This window comes from Ochotona princeps, chromosome 3 (genome assembly GCF_030435755.1).
Source record: "Ochotona princeps isolate mOchPri1 chromosome 3, mOchPri1.hap1, whole genome shotgun sequence".
Lineage (NCBI taxonomy): Eukaryota > Metazoa > Chordata > Mammalia > Lagomorpha > Ochotonidae > Ochotona > Ochotona princeps.
The window spans coordinates 103,489,870-103,510,159 of NC_080834.1; the positions used below are offsets into that span (position 1 = coordinate 103,489,870).

Sequence of the window (20,290 nt, forward strand, 5' to 3'; positions counted from 1 at the left end):
TTTGAAAATCTACTGAGGGAGGTAAGAGAAATGGTGGTTGTTGATAGGTGCTGCTATAAACACCATTTAGTGGAAGAACGGAGTAAGAAGCCAGGGGAAGAGAACGAGAAGCCCAGCAGGGACAGATGAAAACAGAGTGCTGTCATTGGAGCTGAAGAAAGTCTTCCCGCACCTAGTTCTCCAAATATGGCAGAGGGCCAAAGAAATGAACAACAGAGAAGTATTGATTCGGCAGCTGGAAGGGTCTGATGATTGGAGAACGTGTTAGGAGGTCAGGAAATAGGAGGATGAATGTACAACCTGCGTTGTCAAACACCATGCACATCTTTTTTTTTTTTTTTAAGGTTGATTTATTCTTGACAGAAGAGAAATTAATATCTATGTACGGGTTCACTACCCCGCAAGGCCCACAGCAGCCAGAGCTAGGCCAGACTGAGACAAGGAGCCTGAATCTCCTTCCTGGGTCTCTCCCAAGTAGTGACTTCACTTGCTCTACCATAATACCTATCTCAAATATATTTTTTCTTTTTTTTTCCTCCTCAAATATATCCTTAACCCTTGTCAAATTCTTACTTTAATGTATCTGCTGGCAAATGGACATTCATGGATATCTCATAGTTTGCAATTATTTGAATATTTCCCTGGCCATCCTATGTTACTGGAAAAAAGAAAAAGACTTGGGAGAAAAAAAGTATGTACTATTTTTAGTAGTAAAGTCATTGTAAATTTGATGAATTTGGAGTAATTAGGCAGGCTAATAATGGCCTATGTAGTCTCAGTTGAATATTTACTGACCTTAAGCCAGAAGACTATGTGCTGAGTTAGTAAAGAACAGAAACTTACAACCTGGAAGTAGTATTGGATCTAATAAGGAGCTCACCCTTTTCTAGAAGAACAGACAGCTTTTCAGTTGAGTTTAAAGTATGGATTTGAAGGTAAGTGTGCTAGTATTTGAAATCCTAAGAAGTCTGTTCCTTCAGCAGTTTCTGAAGACCTTCCATGTGTTTCTGTCCAGTTGGAGATGTGAAGTCCCTAAACCACAAAGATTAAGATCCAGTGACAATGAGACATTTTCTCTCCTAAGACCTATGTATTTTCCTTTGAATTAGGAGGTAAAATTACCTGCGCCATAAAGTGGAGTGGGGAATTAAGCAAGTTGAACAGTTTTCCAGGAGAAATTTTTTTTTGCTAAATCAGTGAAAATTTTTACTAAAGTTGTAGGTTATTAATTTGATGACATTACTACTGAAATGGTATTTTTCTGCAGGAGAACTGAAGAGTGTCCTCATCTGAGGTTAGGATTTTTTCGGAGAGACGGGCAAAGGAAATATTAAGGGTTTGGTTGGGAAAAGCCATCATGAAAAGAGGAAGAACTCAGATTTTGTTGAGATTTTAGATGTGGTGGAAATTGGGCAAAGAGCTACAGTGGTTAATGATGAGTGTGAGATGTCAGAGTTTAAAGCTTGAAAGTCAAAACACTTGGGGTGGCACAGAGATTAACGTTAAGGTTGTGACTGTTTTCATACTAGAGCAGAGGCAAATACAACCCTAACAGGTCACGGGGCTGTATAACTTTGTACATGGCAAGTGAAGGCCTTCAGGGTGATGTCAGAAAGACTATGAAGGAAGTACCAGAGGAATCAGTGGATGTGACAGGTTTAAACAGGAACTTGTTAGATGTTAGGGATGAGGAAGGAGAAAGTGATAGAACAGCAAGCTGGTGTATGTTTCACAGGGCACGTGTGTGTTTCTGTGAAGGTTAGGAGCAGTGACTGTTAGGTGCTGGTATTATTCCCAGATGTCAGCTCCCACTCCCCTCTCCCTTGTAGAAAAGACAACCATTAGCTGATGCCTGGGGAACAGTGCCGGAAGTTAGTGTCTTGAGGTAGAGCCAGGCTTGCAGACAGCACAAAGGGGCTTGAGGAAGCATCCTCTAAAAAAGGTTCAAAGGGATTTAGTTGTGTTATAGGGGCTTTCCAAGGATACAGGGTAGGAAAAGAGGACAAATGAAGAATCAAATCTGGGCAGAAAAAAATGAGTTTTGGGGATGAAACGATGCTCTAAAAAGATAATTGAGAGTTTTACATTCTTGGGTAATATTAAGTATGATAAGATTAACTGACTTCACAATTTAACTGAAATGCTGATAAAAGTTATTCTAGTAGGCACAGTAGTCTAGTGGCTAAAGTCCTCGCCTAGTACGCGCCGGGATCCCATATGGGCACTGGTTCTAATTCTGGCAGCTGCACTTCCCATCCAGCTCCCTGTTTGTGGCCTGGGAAAGCAGTGGAGGATGGCTCAAAGCCTTGGAACCCTGCACCCACATGGGAGACCTGGAAGAGCCTCCCAGCTTCAGATCGATGCAGCTACAGCTGTAGCAGCCACTTGGAGAGTGAATCAACGGACAGAAGATTTTCCTCTCTGTCTCTCCTCTTTGTCTATTTGATTTTCCAGTAAAAAAAGCAAGTTGTTTCAGTCCCTTCTTGATTGAGTTCCTGTGAAGATAGTGCCGATCAGAGATCAGTTACCAGTGAATGTGGTGAGACTGCTGTGTTGTGTTAGCAATCTGTTCTGTTGGCCATTTCTCCACCTTTGTTTCCTCTAGATATAATCATGTTTTAGGATAGTTTTGTCCGGTCACTGATGAGATTTTTGGATAGACTGGGATTAACAGAATAGTAATGTTGGGGAGATTTTCCTTCAGTTTGACCCTGTGCTTTTATTGAGGGCCTGGTTCTTTAGTTAGCTTTTCTTTATCCTAGGTATTAAGCTTTTCCTTTCATGGCATGCTACAAATTCTCAGAGGCTGGTACTGTGATCTAGTAGGTTAAGCCTGTGGTGTTGGCTTTCTAAACAGGTGCCAGTTCAAGTCCCAGCTGTTCCATGTCTAATCCAGCTCCCTGAAAATGTGCCTAGGAAAACATCAAAAGATAACCTTCCACCCTAAAAAAGATGACCCAGGTCCTTGGGCCTTGCACCCACGTGGGAGACCAGGAAGACTGCGAACGAGCCCAGCTCTGGCCATTTCAGCCACTTGGAGACTGAACCAGCAGATGGAAGGGCTCTCTTCCTCCCTTTCAGTATAATCTGCCTTTCACATCACTTTATATATATAAAGTATATATATATATGAAATTCTCATAAACCAAGAAGATTCATTGTTAATATTATTTGGTAATACTCTTGTATGTTTCTAGCTGTTGTGCTGATTGTTTTTGCTCATCAGTATCAAGTATGTTCCTTTTTTTTTTAATTGGGACAATATTTTCTCATCTCTCAAAATCTCTCACGCTTCCTCCAGTGTCACTGGAGAAGTCATTTAGCTTGTATGAAGTAGATACCTTCTTAATTACCTGGATTCCTTGAAAAAGAACATAGTGTTCTCTGTTATATATAGTTTTTGTCAGGAAGCATTTTTTAAATATTTATTTATTTTTGAGACATATCCTCCATCCACTGGTTTTTTTCCCTCAGTTCACCATGACAGTCAGAACTAGACCAGTCCGAAGACAGGAGCCAGAAGCTTCTTCAAGGTCTCCCATATGTATATGGGGCATAAGCACTTGAGTCATTTCTTGCTAATTTCCCAAGCACATTACCCGGGACTTGGGTAGGAAGTAGAGCAGCTGGGACTCACCCCAGTGCCAGTGTGAGATAGCAGTGCTGCAGGTCGTAGCTTTACTCTCTGTGCCACAGAGCCAGCCCAGTCGTCTGTTTTGAAATCTTGGCTTCATGCCCAGTTCAAAAACCGTGTATGCTGTGTTTGGTAAACTTTATTTGGAAGACAGAAAGGGATTGATATTGTTCCCATCCAGTGGTTCACTCCTAAATGCCTACAACAGCCTGGGAGCTCGGTGCAGGAAGCTTGTGTGGGTGGCAGGAATCCAGTTGTAAGCCATTGTTGCAGTCTCTCAGGGTCTGTGTTAGGAAGCTAAGTCAAGAGTGGAACCAAGTATCCAACTCAGGCGCTCTGACACAGAATATAAGCTAAGTGCTCATCTAGGTGAACTTTGAAAATAAAATCATACGGGCCGATACTGTGGCACAGTGGATTCAGCTGCTCGTTGCAACACTGGCATCCCGTACTGAAGTGTCATGTTGAGTCCTGGCTGCTTTGTGTTTGATCCAGCTGTTTGTTAATGTGCCTGAGAAGGCATCAGGAAGTGGCCCATCCATGAGAGTAGCTCATGGCTCCTGGCTGGTGCCTGCTCAGCCCTCCTGACCAACAGCCATTTGGGGCGTGAACCAGTGGATGGAAGATCTCTTTCTTACTGTCTCTTTCTCTCTGTCATTGTACTGTCTGAATACATTTTTTTTTTTTTTTAAGAAGTGTGGCTTTTTGGGGCCAGTGCTCTGATGTATGAGGCTAGGTCTCCTCCTGTGGCACTGGCATCCATATGTGTGTTGATTCAAGTTCTGCCTGCTCTGCTTCTGGCCCAGCTCCCTGTGTATGGCCTGCAAAAACAGCAGAGACTGGCCAAGGTCCTTGGGCCCCTGCACCTTCTTGGGAAACGTGGAAGAAGCTCGAAGCTCCTGACTCCTGGCGTTGCACTGGCTTAGCTGCAGCCTTTGTAGCCGTTTGAGGAGTGAACCAGCAGACAAAAGATTTCTGTCTCTCCTCCTCTTTCTGTGACTGCTTTTCCAATAAAATAAATCCTTTTTAAAAACAGAATCTTTTAAAAAATATTAGCTTGTTTCAGTGTTTAGGTCAGTACTTTTAATAGTTTCCTTATGGTCAAGATCAGTTAACTGACACCTTGGAGCATTAGCTTTTTTTTTTTTTTTAAATAATTATTTATTATTTAACTTCATTAATTACATTGTATTATGTGACACAGTTACATAGATACTTGGGTTCAGCATTAGCTTTTTTATGACTGTGAGCGGAGTCCTTTGTATTCTAGCCTATAAGTATACATCATGATTCACAAATGGGAGCCGTATCTGTCACCAGTGGGGGACATTGCTGCTGGCATGTAGTGAGTAGTGGCCAAGATTCCACTACATTTCCAACAGTGGTGTTTTCCAACAACAGTTTTCTGACCCAAAATATAAAGTGCTGAGGTTGAGAAACTGGCATGTATATTAGCTGACATTTGAATACTTATGAGCCAGTCAAGTATGCTTTACTGTATTATTGAACCCTCCCTCCTTCCTCCCCATGAGCTAAGTGCTGTCATCGTTTTTACCCCCAGAGACCCATCATTCAGAAGGCTGGATATAACCTTAGGCTGTTTTCTGTAGGAAATTCTTAATACATAAGTACTCAGAGTACTTGACATGGTTTTCTTTTAAGGTTCTTCCCTCACTTGTTCTTTTCCAAGGGATAAATGTTTGTAGCATTAAAATACATAATATATTTTTAATATTACAGATCTAGAAATGGCCATTGCCTACTGGAACTTAGTGCTTAATGGAAGATTTAAGTTCTTAGACTTATGGAATAAATTTTTGCTGGTAAGTTCCTATTTTCTGTAATATTTTCAAATATGACTAGTTGATCTTAGAGCATGTAGTAGTGGCCATAGAGTGAGAAATTTGATAATCAGAGTTTCATTGTACAGTTGTTTTACATTGTTGTGTGTACTTTGTGGTAACTTTAATATTTTCTGTTTTTTTTAATAGGAGCATCATAAACGATCAATACCAAAAGACACTTGGAATCTTCTTTTAGACTTCAGTACAATGATTGCAGATGACATGTCCAATTATGATGAGGAAGGTAATGATAACTTTTCTTACGAGTTTCTCCTTTAATAGCCTCTTTATCAGGTTTTCCTCAGCTTATTACCCACTTCTTTTTTTCTTGAATTCCCCTCTTCTGAATGTATGAAATGCTTTCTCTTTACCATTGCTCTTGTGTTTCTTTAAATTCCAGTTTTCATGTCTTCCTGAAAGATATATATAATTTTCTCTTCTTTTTAAAAAGGATTTTTATTCATTTATATATTTGAAATCCAGGGTTACAGAGAGGAAGAGACAGAAAGTTCTTCTATTCAGTGGTTCACTCCCCATATAACCACACCAGCCAGGGTTGAAGCCAGGAACCAGGAGCTTCTTCCCAGTCTCCTGAGTGGGTGACAGGGGCCCAAGCACTTGGAACATCTTCTGTTGTTTTCCCATGCATATTAGCAGGGAGCTGGATCTGAAGCAGAGTAACTGTGACTCAAACAGATGCTCATACGGCATGCCAGCATTGCAGGCAATGGCTTAACCTGTAGTGTCAACAGTGCTGGCCCCAAAGCATAAGTAATTTTCATACATGTCAGATCTTCAGTGTACTTTAGAAGCATATTCTTGGGACAGACGTGGTAGCCTAGTGGCTAAAGTTCTCGCCTTGCATGTGCCGGGATTCCATATGAGCGCTGTTTCTAATCCCGCTTCCCATCCAGCTTCCTGCTTGTGGCCTGGGAAAGCAGTTGAGGATGGTCCAAAGCCTTGGGACCCTATGCCTGCGTGAGAGACCTGGAAGAAGCTTCTGGCTCCTGGCTTTGGATCGACGCAGTTCTGGCCTTTGTGGCCACTTGAGGAGTGAACCAGTGGACAGAAGATCTTCCTCTCTGTCTCTCCTCCTCTCTGCATCTGACTTCCCAAGAAAAAAATAGATCTTTAAAAAAGAAAAAGGAAAAACGTGTTCTATTCTCATTGTTCTCCTACACATATTTATGGGTTTTTTGTTGTTGTTGTTGTTGTTGTTGTTACTCTTGGGTGTAAGATTAATAGCAAATTGCTTAAATTAGATGCGATCTAACTTGAAATGTTCCATAGTTGCCTATTATAGTACTGTTTGCATTCAATAATCACCACTTGGCTGCTTTCCTGCTGTTTGCTCGTGTGTGTAGTAAGTGTGATGCTGCTGTCTACTAAACGTTCATTTTTGTTTTTCTAGAAGCAGCAATAACTTAAGAGTATTTTATACATATTTACCTAGTCTTTCTTCAGAACTACCATTATGTATTTTTAAATTTTGTTTCCTTGAGAGGCATAGAGAAGACTCTGATCTGCTTCATTCCCCCAAGCACCTGCAGAAGCCAGACTGTCCAAGGCAAAGCCAAGAGCTAGGAACTGAGTCCAGGGCTCCCACATGAGTGACAAGGGCCCAGGGACTTGTGCCATCACCTGCTTAGGTTCCATGTTACCGGGCAGCTGGAATTGTGTGGGGAAGCTGACATGGTGAACGTAGCACTCCATTAGCAGACAGGTCTGCCAACCTGGCATCTTAACCACTAGGCCAAATGTTTATCTTCAGAGTACATTTTTTTGAGACTGTGAGTAGAAACATGAGTTTTGGAAAAAATCTGTTACCTTGGTGCTATTCCATATGGATGCCAATGCGAGTTCCAGCTGCTCTAGTTTTCAGTCCAGCTCCCTGCTAGTGCACTTAGACAAGGAGCGCATGACCACCCGAGTGCTCAGGCCCCTGCCCCTCCACTCAGGAGACCTGGAAGGGACTCTTGCCTTCAGCCTGGCTTTGTGGCCACTGTGGGGTAAATAAGCAGAAAGAAAATTCTTTCTCTCCGTATCTCCCCTTCTCTGTCCATAACTCTCTGCTTTCAGATTGAAAATAAATCTTTAAAAGAAAGAAAGTATCCTGTCAGCTTGTTTGCCTGCACTGTGCTTCTGGTGCAGACAGCATGTGTCAGCTCATGGCTTGCAGCTTGAACCACACTGCCTGACTTCACTGACATTCAGAAAGCCATAGCACTGATTGCTGGAAGAGTTTTTTGTTTTTGTTTGTCAAAGATTTATATATTTTTTATTGGAAAGTCAGATTTACATGGAGAAGGAGAGGCAGAGAGAAAGATCTTCTGTCTGCTGGTTCACTCCCCAGGTGACTGCAACGACCATAGCTGAGCCAGTCTAAAGCCAGGAGCTTCTTCCAGGTCTTCTTAGGTACAGGATTCCAAGGACTTGTTCTGTCCTTGACTGTTTTCTTAGACAACAAGCAGGGAACTGGATAGGAACTGGAGCAGCCAGGACACAAACCAGCACCCACATGGGATCCTGGTGTGTGCAAGGCTAGGGTTTTTAGCCTTGGTTACTATGCTGGGCCTGAAGAGGTTGTGCGTGTGGTTTTTTTGTTGCCTTTTTTTTTTTTGTCTCCTAAGAACAAACATAGGTATAATAGATTAGAAGGAGCAGAAGGAATATTTTAGCTCAAAAATGCTTGAAGTTGGAAAGATTTAATCCGTGCAAAATAGTTTAACTCTTCTGAGAAAAGTATTTCTTAAAAAGCATGTATTAATGGGACTCTTGTAGTGGCATATCACGCTAACCCTCCACCAACACCTCACAGGGACACCGGTTTGTGTCCTAGCTGCTCTGCTTTTGACCCAGCTCCCTGCTAACAGCCTGGGAAAGCAATGGCAGATGGCCCAAGTCCTTGTACCCCTGGACCCATGAGAGAGATTGGGAAGAAGCTCCTGGCTCCCAGCTTTGAACCAGCCCAGCTCTGGCCATAGTGGCCATTTGGGAGTGAAATAGCAGGTGGAAGACCACGTGACTCTCCCTATCAGTAATTCTACCTTTCAAGTAAAATGAATAAATCTTTAAAAAGAGTATATGAAGGGCCCGGCGGCGTGGCCTAGCGGCTCAAGTCCTCGCCTTGAAAGCCCCGGGATCCCATATGGGCGCCGGTTCTAATCCTGGCAGCTCCACTTCCCATCCAGCTCCCTGCTTGTGGCCTGGGAAAGCAGTCGAGGACGGCCCAATGCATTGGGACCCTGCACCCGTGTGGGAGACCTGGAAGAGGTTCCAGGTTCCCGGTTTTGGATCGGCGCGCATTGGCCCGTTGCGGCTCACTTGGGGAGCGAATCATCGGACGGAAAATCTTCCTGTCTGTCTCTCCTCCTCTGTGTATATCTGGCTGTAATAAAATGAATAAATCTTTAAAAAAAAAAAGAGTATATGAAAATGTTAACCTGATTTCTGCCTTTCTTAAATATTTCTTCTTTTTTCCAGGAGCGTGGCCTGTTCTTATTGATGACTTTGTGGAATTTGCACGCCCTCAAATTGCTGGGACAAAAAGTACAACAGTGTAGCACTAAAGGAACCTTCTTGAATGTACATAGTCTGTACAATAAATACAACGGAAAATTGCACAGTCAATTTCTGCTGGCTGGACTGAGCTGCAGATCAATCCTCACAATTCAGCCCGAGGGTTGAGACAAACGTTAAGGATACATCTCGGACCATATCGTATTTCATTCTTCTAATGGTGGTTTGGGCTTGTCTTCTAGTCTGGGCCGCTCTAAACATTTGTAATTCCAACATTGTGGATTTCATCTGATATCTGTGGACCATCCTAGTTTATTCTCCCATAAGTCTTAGAAGCTTTATGGTGATTATTTTGAGGTTTCCATTCTCGCATAAAGCACAATGCTGTCTTCATCAGAAAACAGTTGGCGTAAGAATTAAACATGAACATCACAAACAGTTTATAAAAACTTCTTAAATACATGCTTTGGGCTAGTTGCAAAGACTATGCTGATAGCACTTCCAGTGAGAATGATATATTTAAGTGTACTGGATGTGGAATGGTGTTTTGGTTTTGGGGGGATTTTTTTTTCCTGGCAAATCACATGTATTGTTGATGTGAATAGAGTATCTGGTGAAAAATGTCAAAGTAACCAACGTGAAGATTTTTTAGGATAACTTGGTGCCTACCTGAAACATGTATTGTGTCTCAGACTTGATTTAAAAAGGTTCCACAGAATAGTCTGCACTTATCTTACCAATGTTTATAGATAGCTGTCCTACAGGGAGCTTTCCTTCAGAAAACGTCTGCCTAATGTGAGCATCACTCCTGCCTGCATTATGCACCACATGATTGGGTTTCATTATGCTTTTGAAATGCTTTCATGCCTGTCAAATAAGTTACCGTATTTAATTTGTTTTGAATGTTTTGGATTGCTACACAATACAATATTCTAAATTTAGGCATGAGGGTTTTTTTTTTTTTAATTTTTCTTTTTGATCATCGCACTATGGAACACAAGTGAAATTCTCTTTAATTTATAAGAAGATATTAGGAATTAAATTTTGAAAATGGTTTTGATGAGCCATGAAGTTCAATCTTTATATAATATAGGTACTACTACCCTTTCAAATAGTACATTTTTGATGACTTCTTATTTTGTTGAAATTGCTTTCATTGTTAATCACTGTGGTTGCCAAATATGTATTTCAGGAGCAAATTTTTAAACAAGCACATACTTGATGCAAAATATCAATTTGGCTTCTATTTTCATGAATTATTTAGTCTGTTTACTGTTTTTGCTTTACTAGTTTCATTTTCACATCGAAGCAGAATGCTATCTTTTGTGATTTTTTTTCTTTTTTTGCTTCCAAGATCCATGAACTGCTTTCCTGCTGAAAAATGTTCATTTCTCTGTTCACTTACTGACATGTAAAGATGAATTTGTTGCTTTCTTAAACATTTCCGGAAGGCAGGTTAAAAATGTAAAACTTATAATGCTGAATGGCTGGGGTCCTGAGGCAGGACTGGGTTTTGCTCGGTGTAGCCCAGTATTTTCTAAGGTCTAGTGTTGGCATTAACAAAAGCGTGCACATCACAACAGCCGTGCATTATATGCAGACATGGAAATGGTTTTAAGAAGCAGTGACATTAAAATTGCTTTTTTTACGTGACTTGATTTTGAAATCAAGTAAAGAGCTTACTCCAGAGGCAATTGTTAGTATTTCAGTCATAACTTTAATTCAAGAATGCAGTTCTACCAAAAGAAAAAAAAAATCTTTATTCAGGTAACTGGAATTGGTTATTCAAAAGAGAAGAATCCTGCTGCTTTCAATATTTGCTGATTTCATTTTTGTAAATATAAAGAGGAACTTCAATTATGAAAAAATTTAAAAAGATATATATATATGTGTGTGTGTGCGCGCTATTTTGTGTCCTGTCTTGAAGATTTGAGTTATTGGAATTGTTTTCAGATGAATTCAAGTATGATATATTTTGAATGAGATTCCATTAACTTTTTCTCCAATACAAATTGTTTTTCATAAAACTCTTTATTGGTTCATGGCCCAGTGCCTTGGGTTTTACAGATTCCTCCTCTTAAATGCAAGATCTTTTCAACAAAATAGTGCTTGTCATCAGTTTGGTACTAAACATTTATAATTACTGTGTAATTATAAACAAAAATACATAAAGCTTTGAATATAATTATGTAGCATAAAAGATAAGGTTGTTCACTATGATGACATCTTAGAATTAAAACTATTACTAGGGCTGGAAAGAGAAGACTGGTGTAATGTGCTGTGATTATTAGAATGAATGTCTGGTTACAGGGAATATTTTGTACTAAAAATGCTAACACGTGTGGCCCAGATGTGTGAGTGCGTCCGAGAGTGTGAGAGCAAGAATGCACACACACACACACACGCACACACACGTGTGCACATTTTGAATTGCTTTAACTCACGAGTGTTTCTGTCTTCATTCTGGTAAACTCCCCGTGCTGATTCTTTGTTTGAACCTGAATCACAGGTACAGTTTCCTTTTTGCCAAATGTCAGAACAGGTACACATTTTAAAATGTAATGCTTTTTAAATAGTAAAATGTGTAAAATTAGAAGTGCCCACACATAAAAATACTTGAGATCAAGATTATCTTTAGTGACTATCATCTGCATATCTCTGTAAATTTAATTGTGTTTCTTACAATCCCTGTCTTATTACCAACAGAGGCAATAAAAGCTTCAGTGAAATTGCCATGACTAAATCTTTTTACATATTATTTCAGTGTATCATCTTTTTTTATATATATAAGACTACGATTACCTGAAAACTTTCCTAGGAAGAAAAATTATTCATGCATTGTAATGGCAAGTTTTGGGAAGAAAAGACATGCCAAGCCTTGTTTACTACATTTAAAATGTTTACAGCTATGCTGGGGCTGCTCTATTTATATAACAGTGTAAATATGCAATTGTAAGTTCATGTTCTTCATTGACTTAGAGTTTTTATGAGGGAAATTAAGTTTACTCAAGATAATATGACAGGTTTTTACATTATGTTCTTACTGAAGAATTCTTATTTAGGCAAGTTAATACTATTTTTACCACTCAGATGTAAGTGAATCAAGTGGGTTTTTTGCTGATAAGCAGTCAAAAATTTGGATAGTTAAGTTTAATATGCACTTTGCTTAGTTTTAAAAAATGTTACTGTTATGACTACATGTTGTAAACCTGTGGTTTTTATATTTGAGGGAAGTTAGGCCTAGTGAAAGTTGAAATAATATGGCAAAGTGGTGCTGGCAGACTGTATCATGGTTCACAAAATATGCCTTTGTAAAACCGAAGCAACTTCAGCAAGAGCTAATTTATATAATTCTGATTGTTAAATTGTGTATATTTAATAGAAATTACTTAACTGGCACCTCAGCAGTTTTCTTTAGATGTTACCTTATACTTTTAACAATATGATTTTATGTAATACTTAGATGTTCTAATAAGACTTTTGTCAAATTTGATAATGTAATGATAAAGTGGTTTAAAATGTGAATTATTCAACATATATCTTAATATCCGAGGACACAAACCTCACTTGTGTTTTCTACCTAATGTGATGCTCAAATGATGGCTCATCATTTAACTGATCATAAACCTGAGTGTATTTCTGAACTCTCCCTTGCCTCCATGTTTACAATCAAAGCACTGATTTCTACCTTATTTCATAGAAATGTGAAGACACCTTTACCTTTGATTGCTGAGGGGAAGAGGTTTATGCTTTGCAGTGAAAGAGAAAAATGCAGAGTTCTTAATAGTCCAGATCCCTTTCCTATGTCTCCTCTTATCATTGCTGCCGCTTGGGTAAGACATTTGCTGTATTTGTACCCGGTTCTGGAGGCAGAGCGCCGTGTTGGTTGTGCCAAGCATTCTTACCGCTCTGTGTACTGCTTGTTGGGGGAGTGGCATTTGCTGTTGGTATACTTCCTTAGTTGGTCGCTTTTTCTGCTAGGCCCAGTGTTTCTGTTAATGTGACTTTTGACTTCTCTTTGGTTGATTTTTATTTAATCTGCCTAGATGAGGAAATTATGTTGAAAAACATGTGGCCTTGGTAATCAGTGGAATTTCTAAAAAACCTTGTTGGAGATTTGAAGGGGATCATGTTGTAGTGACCTATTGAGTTGAGTTCATGCTTAAGTGAGTATTTCAGGTATACCCTATATTTGTTTTTTGATTGTTTGATTCACTGTTTTCAGTTTCTTGTTTGGTAGTTGTGCTGTGCAGAAACGATAATGCCACTTGCAATAAGCAGTGGTCTCCCTTTGCAATAAGCAGGCTGTCCCTTTGTTGCCTTGGTGAGGCTGACCCATAGCGCACGAGCAGCAGCTCCCCTACTGCTGCTGTAGCTTTCTACTGTAGTGTGGGACCCCACTATTGCTGCGTAGGAGATCAGTTTGCAGCAAAGTACTGGATTAGAATGTTGCCTGTCTGCATATCTGACTGAAAGGCCAGTCTAAAAGCATTGAAGGTAGAACTGCTTTGAAAAAAGTTACCAAAGCAAAGAATTTCAAAATAGAATCATGAAAGTAAAGCCTAATTTTGAAGTAAATGCATGTGAATGACTTAATGATCAAATAGGAAGACTCATTTTAATTGTAGTTCTATGTAAATGTTCAGTATAAATATTAAAGTTTTATGTCATGTCATGAAATATTTAAGAAAACCAATGAACAACTTGTACTATACTAAACCAGAATTATTATTAGTAGTATTATTAGTATTGTAAAGTCAGATATACAGAGAGGAGGAGAGACAGGAAGATCCCGTGTCCAATGATTCACTCCCCAAGCAGCTGCAACAGCCGGAACTGCAGTGATCTGAAGCCAGGAACCTCTTCCGGGTCTCCCACGCTGGGGGTAGGGAGCTGGATGGGAAGCGGGGCTGCTGGGATTAGAACTGATGTCCATATGGGATTCCGGTGTGTGCAAGACAAGGACTTTAGCCATAGTCTACTGTACCGAGTCCAAAGGACTTGTACAGGGCAGGGCAAAAGGTTAGAAAACTAATGTTTCAGAGACAAGGCTAATGAAAGCAGTACGTAATGATTGTGTTACATGGCTTTTAGCTGAAAGAGTGGTTTGAATGCGTGTACTTTAAATGTAGTTTGCTAAGTTTTTAATGAGATGTTAATGTTCTTAATTCTAATAGTTACTAGAATTCATTGTGTTGGAATTACCCAAAATTAGTGAGCTGTCAGCAGAGCTTTAAAAGTAGTCATCATAAGAATTTGTTACAATATTTTTAAAAAACAGCTTTATTGAAGTGTAGTATGTGCACCATAGACTCATCCATTGTGAGTGTACAGCTCTGTAGCTTTTGTAAATGTACCACACTCATGATAGTCCAGTTTCCAAACTTGCTGTCTGGAAGGCCCTTCATGTTCTCCCCCCGCCGCTCAGCCGCTTGCTGGGAGCATCTTCCTCCGACGCAGTGGTTAGGGTGCTGCCTCATCTGCCGGCAGCACCTATCCCGTTCCGAGGTGTGGGTTTGACTCCATTCCTGGTTTCAGCCGCCGCCTCACATGCACCCTGACAGATGCTGGCTTAAGTAGTTGTATCCCGCTACCCATGTGAGAAAGGCCCCAACTGACCACGTGGTCACGTGTATGTATTGAGCTCCTTTGATTGCAAGATAGCTTAGAGATAGACTACATCTGGATTATCCGTTCACTAGATGATAGGTGTTGGCGTAAGTATGGGCTTGCTGTGAGTGATGATGCTGTAAGCATTCACACGTGTGTCTGGGTGACCCATTCTTGCCCTCACGTAGATTCTCAGCCATGGAGTTGTTGGGCTTGGTCAGACTATTTACCTTAAAAACTGCGAAAGTTTCCCAAAGTGGTGGTGATATTTAGAAATATTTCTACCACAAAGAGGTTATAGTATCTCTCACGCCTAGCCAATTCTTGTTAGTGTCTCTTAGCCATTAGGGGAATGGGTCGAGAATACATGTTTGAAGTATACAAATCACACCTGATTACCCTTGATCTTGCATATCAAGTGTGCAGTTTGGCTGAGTGTCAGATGGCCTGAGGGATTACTGTACTCCTCAAGGATTGTAGTACTAACATTCCCAAAGTCAGAATAGACATGTTCTCCTTTGAAGTAATATTTTCTGTAGTCATTAATGGTTATGGCTGCGCTTCCAGTGAGGGTTCCAGGTGCTCAGTGATCTGTTGAGATGAATTGAGTAGGAAGAGAGTGGTGCCCACGGCTGATGTCTGTCACCGAGGGATTGTGATTGATGTTAGCTGATGGCTAGTGGCTGTAGGGTGTGATTAAAGCTCGGTGCAAATAAAGGCTTGCAGTCACTGTCATTGACTTGCCCAGAACTTTCACTTTTGTCATAAACTTGGGCATTAATGATTGCTTTAATTTGTAAAAGTTGGTAACATTTAGTTGCTGCAGCTACTTGTGATTCATGGAGGTAAATGCTTTTTTTAGGCATGCAGCAAAGGAGAGGAGTGAGCCCATTTCAGCATGATGAGAATCATGACTGTTATGAGTCGTCGTTGCTATAACAAAATTCCAGGTTCAGGGTTCTGGCTCCTGTATCATCTTAGCTCTGGGACAAACCATGTAAATGACATCACAGTGGTGGTGCATGTGGAAAGGAGAGCTTGTCACCAGGCCACAAGCCAGAGAGCAAGTCAAGGGTGGACTCCTTTAAGGATGTGTCCCCCTGCCCATTCCCCTACTGCCTTAATCCCCTTCTAGAGCAGAGCCCTCGCTGGCCTGATGACTTTCCAGGAGGCCTCACTGCCTAACACTGCCACGCTGAAGACCCAGCCTCCACCTCATGAACCTTGGGAAGGCAAACCACAGTAGTGGTCAATTTTGATTTACCTGTGTGCTGCCTTTCTTTTAAGCCTTGATGTGTCTTGAAGCAAGTCCAAGATAGTAAATTGTATGCACATCTGAAAGGTAGGAACTCAAATAAAGCTACAGTTCTGCTGTTAATTCCGTTGACTATTCCACCACCACCACCCTGGCCCCTAGTTCATAATTCACAAAGTCGATGGACTCAATCCTTAAATCTCTTAACCCGTGGAACCTCACGCCCCTCTGTGTCCTTGGCTTGAAATGAAAATAAATAGCTTTAACAGTTCCTATGCAGTTTCAAGTGTAAGTATGCTCAATAGAAATGTATTCTAACTGGAAAGCATTTTGGAAATTAACAAAATGTGGTATAAAAAACTTCATCAACAGATTTGACTTTAAAATACAATGTGGTGTATTTTATGTATCTTTAAATCTTTTATACTCTGACTTGCAAATGAGCAGAGTTTGAGTAGATTTCAAAAACAAATGACCAAAAAGTAGAATGCAGAATTGTACCATTCAGTGGTCCTTAGGGAAATGTAAATCAAGCCTGTAGTGATGCTGTTTGACACGCCCCAAGCTGCTGTAATCAGGAAAGACAGTAACCGGTGTGTGGATGTGGAAGCTTGGAACCCTGGTATTGCTGGGAGACTGTAAGCTGGAGTGGTTAGATGGGCTACTCTGAAGTTAAGCCTGTAGTTAGCATGGCAATTCTAGGTGTATACTCAATTGAAAACATTCATGCAATAACTTGCACATGAATATTCATTGCATTATTTCTGATTGCCCCCTCCAAACCCCACAGAACAAGTGCAAACAACCCATATATTCACTAATGACTGGGTAAGTGATGTGTATCCACATCATGGAATATTTGGCAGCAAAAAAGATTGAAGTACTGACATGCTACAACACAGATGAACCTTGAAAACCTGCTCAGTGAAAGAAGCCACTCAGAGCTCCTAGGGCGACGTTGCGGTCACACGATGGTGTGTCCAGGACGGGCAGACGGTGGTTGTCAGGAGCTGAGCTGGGATGGGGGAGCGGCACGACTGCTAGTGAACAGATGAGAGCTTTCTCGTGGGGATGATGAGGTGCACAGCTTTGTGAGTATCCTAAACACCGAGTTGTATGCCTTAAAGCCAACTTAAGATGTAAGAATTGTATGTGGAGGTTTTTGTAAGTCCAGGCAGACATGCTAACAATATTGCCCTGCATTGAGGACGTCAGGAAGATGTATGCAGTCAGGTACCGCATAATGCTTCATCAGTGCTGCCTAGGGACCCAGGGTGACCTTACAATACTGTGTGGCCTGACCACCTCAGCCGCCTGTGCTTACCCTCTGAAGTTCGCCTGAGGATGAAATTGAATGTTTCTTGGAACTCAGCCCTGTCATTGACACATGACTATATTTCTCGATGCCACTTGGTTGTGGAGATAACTTAGGATTACCCAGGGAATTACTGCACAACTCTTTTACAAAGGAAATACTTTGATGGATAGAACTTGGGAAATATCTGAAGTAAAAAATCTAATAGAATTGGAGGAACAAGGATACATGTTTTGTTGTATCAGGAAGGAATGTTTTGCTAATGAATGAGTTCTGGTTTTTGAAAGGAGGGAGGAGCAGCAGCAGGTGAGAGGCCGCTGGCCACGGGCGGTTAGGGAACCCCGGTGTGTGTATCCGAAGTAGGAAGGGGTTGGTCTTCGCTCTGTGCTTATCTGGGAAAATAACAGCAAGAGTTACTAGCACCCTACCAGTCACTGAAAGAATTTAGCCAGTTTGTGTTTGGACAAAATGAACTTATTTATCTTGATTTTAAATTTAAATACTGCTGTTGTCTCCTCTTCGGTTGCACTGTAATTTTTTTCCCCGGAGATTATTTATAGTAAGGGCAGAGTGAAAGAGGATGAGACAGAGATCTTCCATCTGCTGGTTACCTCCGTGAACAGTAGCAACCTCTGGGACTTGGTCAGGCCAGGTCAGGAGCCTGGAGCTCCATGCCTGATCTCCCACATGGGTGGCAGGGCCTGTGTCTGCTGTCTGCGGAAGCTGGATGGAGGCAGTGCAGCCAGGACTCAAACCAGCACCGGCATGCACAGAGTGACTATGCAAGGGGAGGATCCGTGCATTTAGCCAACTCTATTCTGTGTGGAATAAAACTATCATTTCTTTTTCCTTCGAGTCAAGTAGTAGCTGGATTAGATTTCTCACCTCTAGTTCATTGTCAGTCAACCTGAGCGAATGATCTATAGGTTATTCTAGGGGGAAGTAGCCCTTGATACTTTTAACTGTAAAAAGACAAAATCTCAACAAATTGAGTTAAGTGAGTTAATTGGCTGCTGCTTTGTGAGTCGTGAGTTGGGTAGCTCTCACTTGAACATCAGTGCTTTTCTGGGCATGGCAAAGAAGTTGGTGTTTTTGAGGCCACTTGAGGAGGATCAGAGAAGCAAACAGTGTAATTTCTTTTTTTAAAGATTTATTCATTTTATTACAGCCAGATATACACAGAGGAGGAGAGACAGGAAGATTTTCCGTCCGATGATTCACTCCCCAAGTGAGCCGCAACGGGCCGATGCGCGCCGATCCGAAGCCGGGAACCTGGAACCTCTTCCGGGTCTCCCATGCGGGTGCAGGGTCCCAAAGCTTTGGGCCGTCCTCAACTGCTTTCCCAGGCCACAAGCAGAGAGCTGGATGGGAAGTGGAGCTGCCGGGATTAGAACCAGTGCCCATATGGGATCCTGGGGCTTTCAAGGCGAGGACTTGAGCCGCTAGGCCACGCCGCCAGGCCCAACAGCGTAATTTATATAGCAGATGTCGGACATCAGGTTGTTCTGGGCTACTATGAAGGAGAAGAGCAGAGGAAACTTCTTTGGCCAAAGCTAGCAGCTTGACATTCAGCTGTTTTTATGTCCTAATTTTGCAGAAGGTCATAGCAACGGCTTTGTGTCTGATGACCAGAAACTTCGGAGTGACTGACAGACGTCAGGAAGAGGCTCCCAGCAAGGAGAGAGTTCAGGCCACCAGCCCTTTACCACCGTGCCTGCTCCATCACCCCCTTTTGGGTTGCAGCTGAGGTAGAACAGGGCTGTGCAAAACTGCCCAGGGCAAGCACTGCCTTGAAAATGCCCAACACAGCTGACCAAGGGTGGCTGCGGTGACCTGTAGCTAATTGGCATGAAATGACTGTGGCTGATACTCCTAACATTCACCTGCTGTGTGACACTTCTCCTTCCTCTCCCCCCTCCAAAAAAAAAAAAAAAAGGCAAGAAAAACGGGTGGCATTGAAACCTTGCGCTGAACACAAGCCTTTGAATATTGAGTTCTTCCAGATTATAGGAAGGGCTGTCTCCAAGCCGTTCTGCACATTCTGGAGTTTGCATGTACGTTCACGCTGCAAATAATCTTCATTTGCATAAGGTGCTCTGCTGTACCTTGCCTGTCTTCCTCTGTTTGGGACAGGCTAGACAAAAGCCAGGAGCCAGGTCTCCCATGTGGGTGTGTGCTAGCATTCCAAGCACTTGGGCCATGTTCTGCGTTTTCAGGCACATTAGCAGGGAGCTGGATCAAAGCAGAGCAGTCAGGACTCAAACTGGCACTTCTATAAGGGATGCCAGTGTTATAGGTGGAGGCTTAACCCATTGGGCTCTGAATTTTAGGTAACAACAAAATGAGCTATGTTATAGGAAGAATAACTTCTAAGTTTGCTTCTGAAAAGATTTCACAAAATTGAAAGACGGTTGATGAAGTGATTAAAATACTTGGCCTTGGGTCTGATGCCATAGCCTAGTGGCTAAAGTCCTCGTCTCATGTGCTGAGATTCCCATATTGGCGCCGCTTCATATCCTTGGGACCCCTGCACCCACCTGGGAGACCTGGAAGAAGCTCCTGGCTCCTGGCTTGGGTAGGCTCCACTTGGGGAGTGAACCAGCCAATGGAAGATGTTTCTCTCTCTTTGGGGCCCTGTGCAGTAGCCTAGTAGCTAAAAGTCCTCACCTTGCATGCACCGGGATCCCATATGGGCCCCAATTCATGTCCCAGAGGCCCTACTTCCCATCCAGCTCTGCTCTGGCCACTGTGGCCACTTGGGGAGTGAATCATCGGATGAAGATCTTCCTCTCTGTCTCTCCTCCTCTCTGTATATATGACTTTGCAATAAAAATAAATAAATCTTTAAAAAAAAAGTTTGGCCTTGATTTATACATTATGCCAGCGTCTCAGAGAGCCTGAGTGAGGATTTCCTGTGAGAGTGTGTAATTCACCTGCTTTAGCAGGGCTGAGAAGGGAGGATGCTGGCTGTTCTAAAGACGCCAGAGCTGGGGCGTATTTCAGCTACTGCCGGGTCGCTATTTGGAGGACAGATTCCCAAGGTTCACTTTGAAGAGATACAAATTTTCAGTCCAAATAATCCGTCTCGCTGTTTTTCTGATGGGCAGAATCTT

General features: G+C 41.8%; 1 protein-coding gene across 3 annotated transcripts in view; it reads left to right on the forward strand.

Moving 5' to 3' along the window:
* The window catches only part of DCUN1D1 (defective in cullin neddylation 1 domain containing 1), a 40,627-nt gene extending 30,395 nt beyond the window's left edge, over nucleotides 1-10,232 (forward strand). For all 3 annotated transcript variants that reach the window (XM_012928734.2, XM_058662215.1, XM_058662217.1), the window contains exons 5-7: nucleotides 5,375-5,457; nucleotides 5,626-5,722; nucleotides 8,962-10,232. In XM_012928734.2, coding sequence (XP_012784188.1) covers nucleotides 5,375-5,457; nucleotides 5,626-5,722; nucleotides 8,962-9,041 — 260 coding nt within the window. In that variant the 3' untranslated portion in view covers nucleotides 9,042-10,232. The remainder of the gene's footprint in view (nucleotides 1-5,374; nucleotides 5,458-5,625; nucleotides 5,723-8,961) is intronic.
* The last annotated feature ends 10,058 nt before the right edge of the window (nucleotides 10,233-20,290 follow it).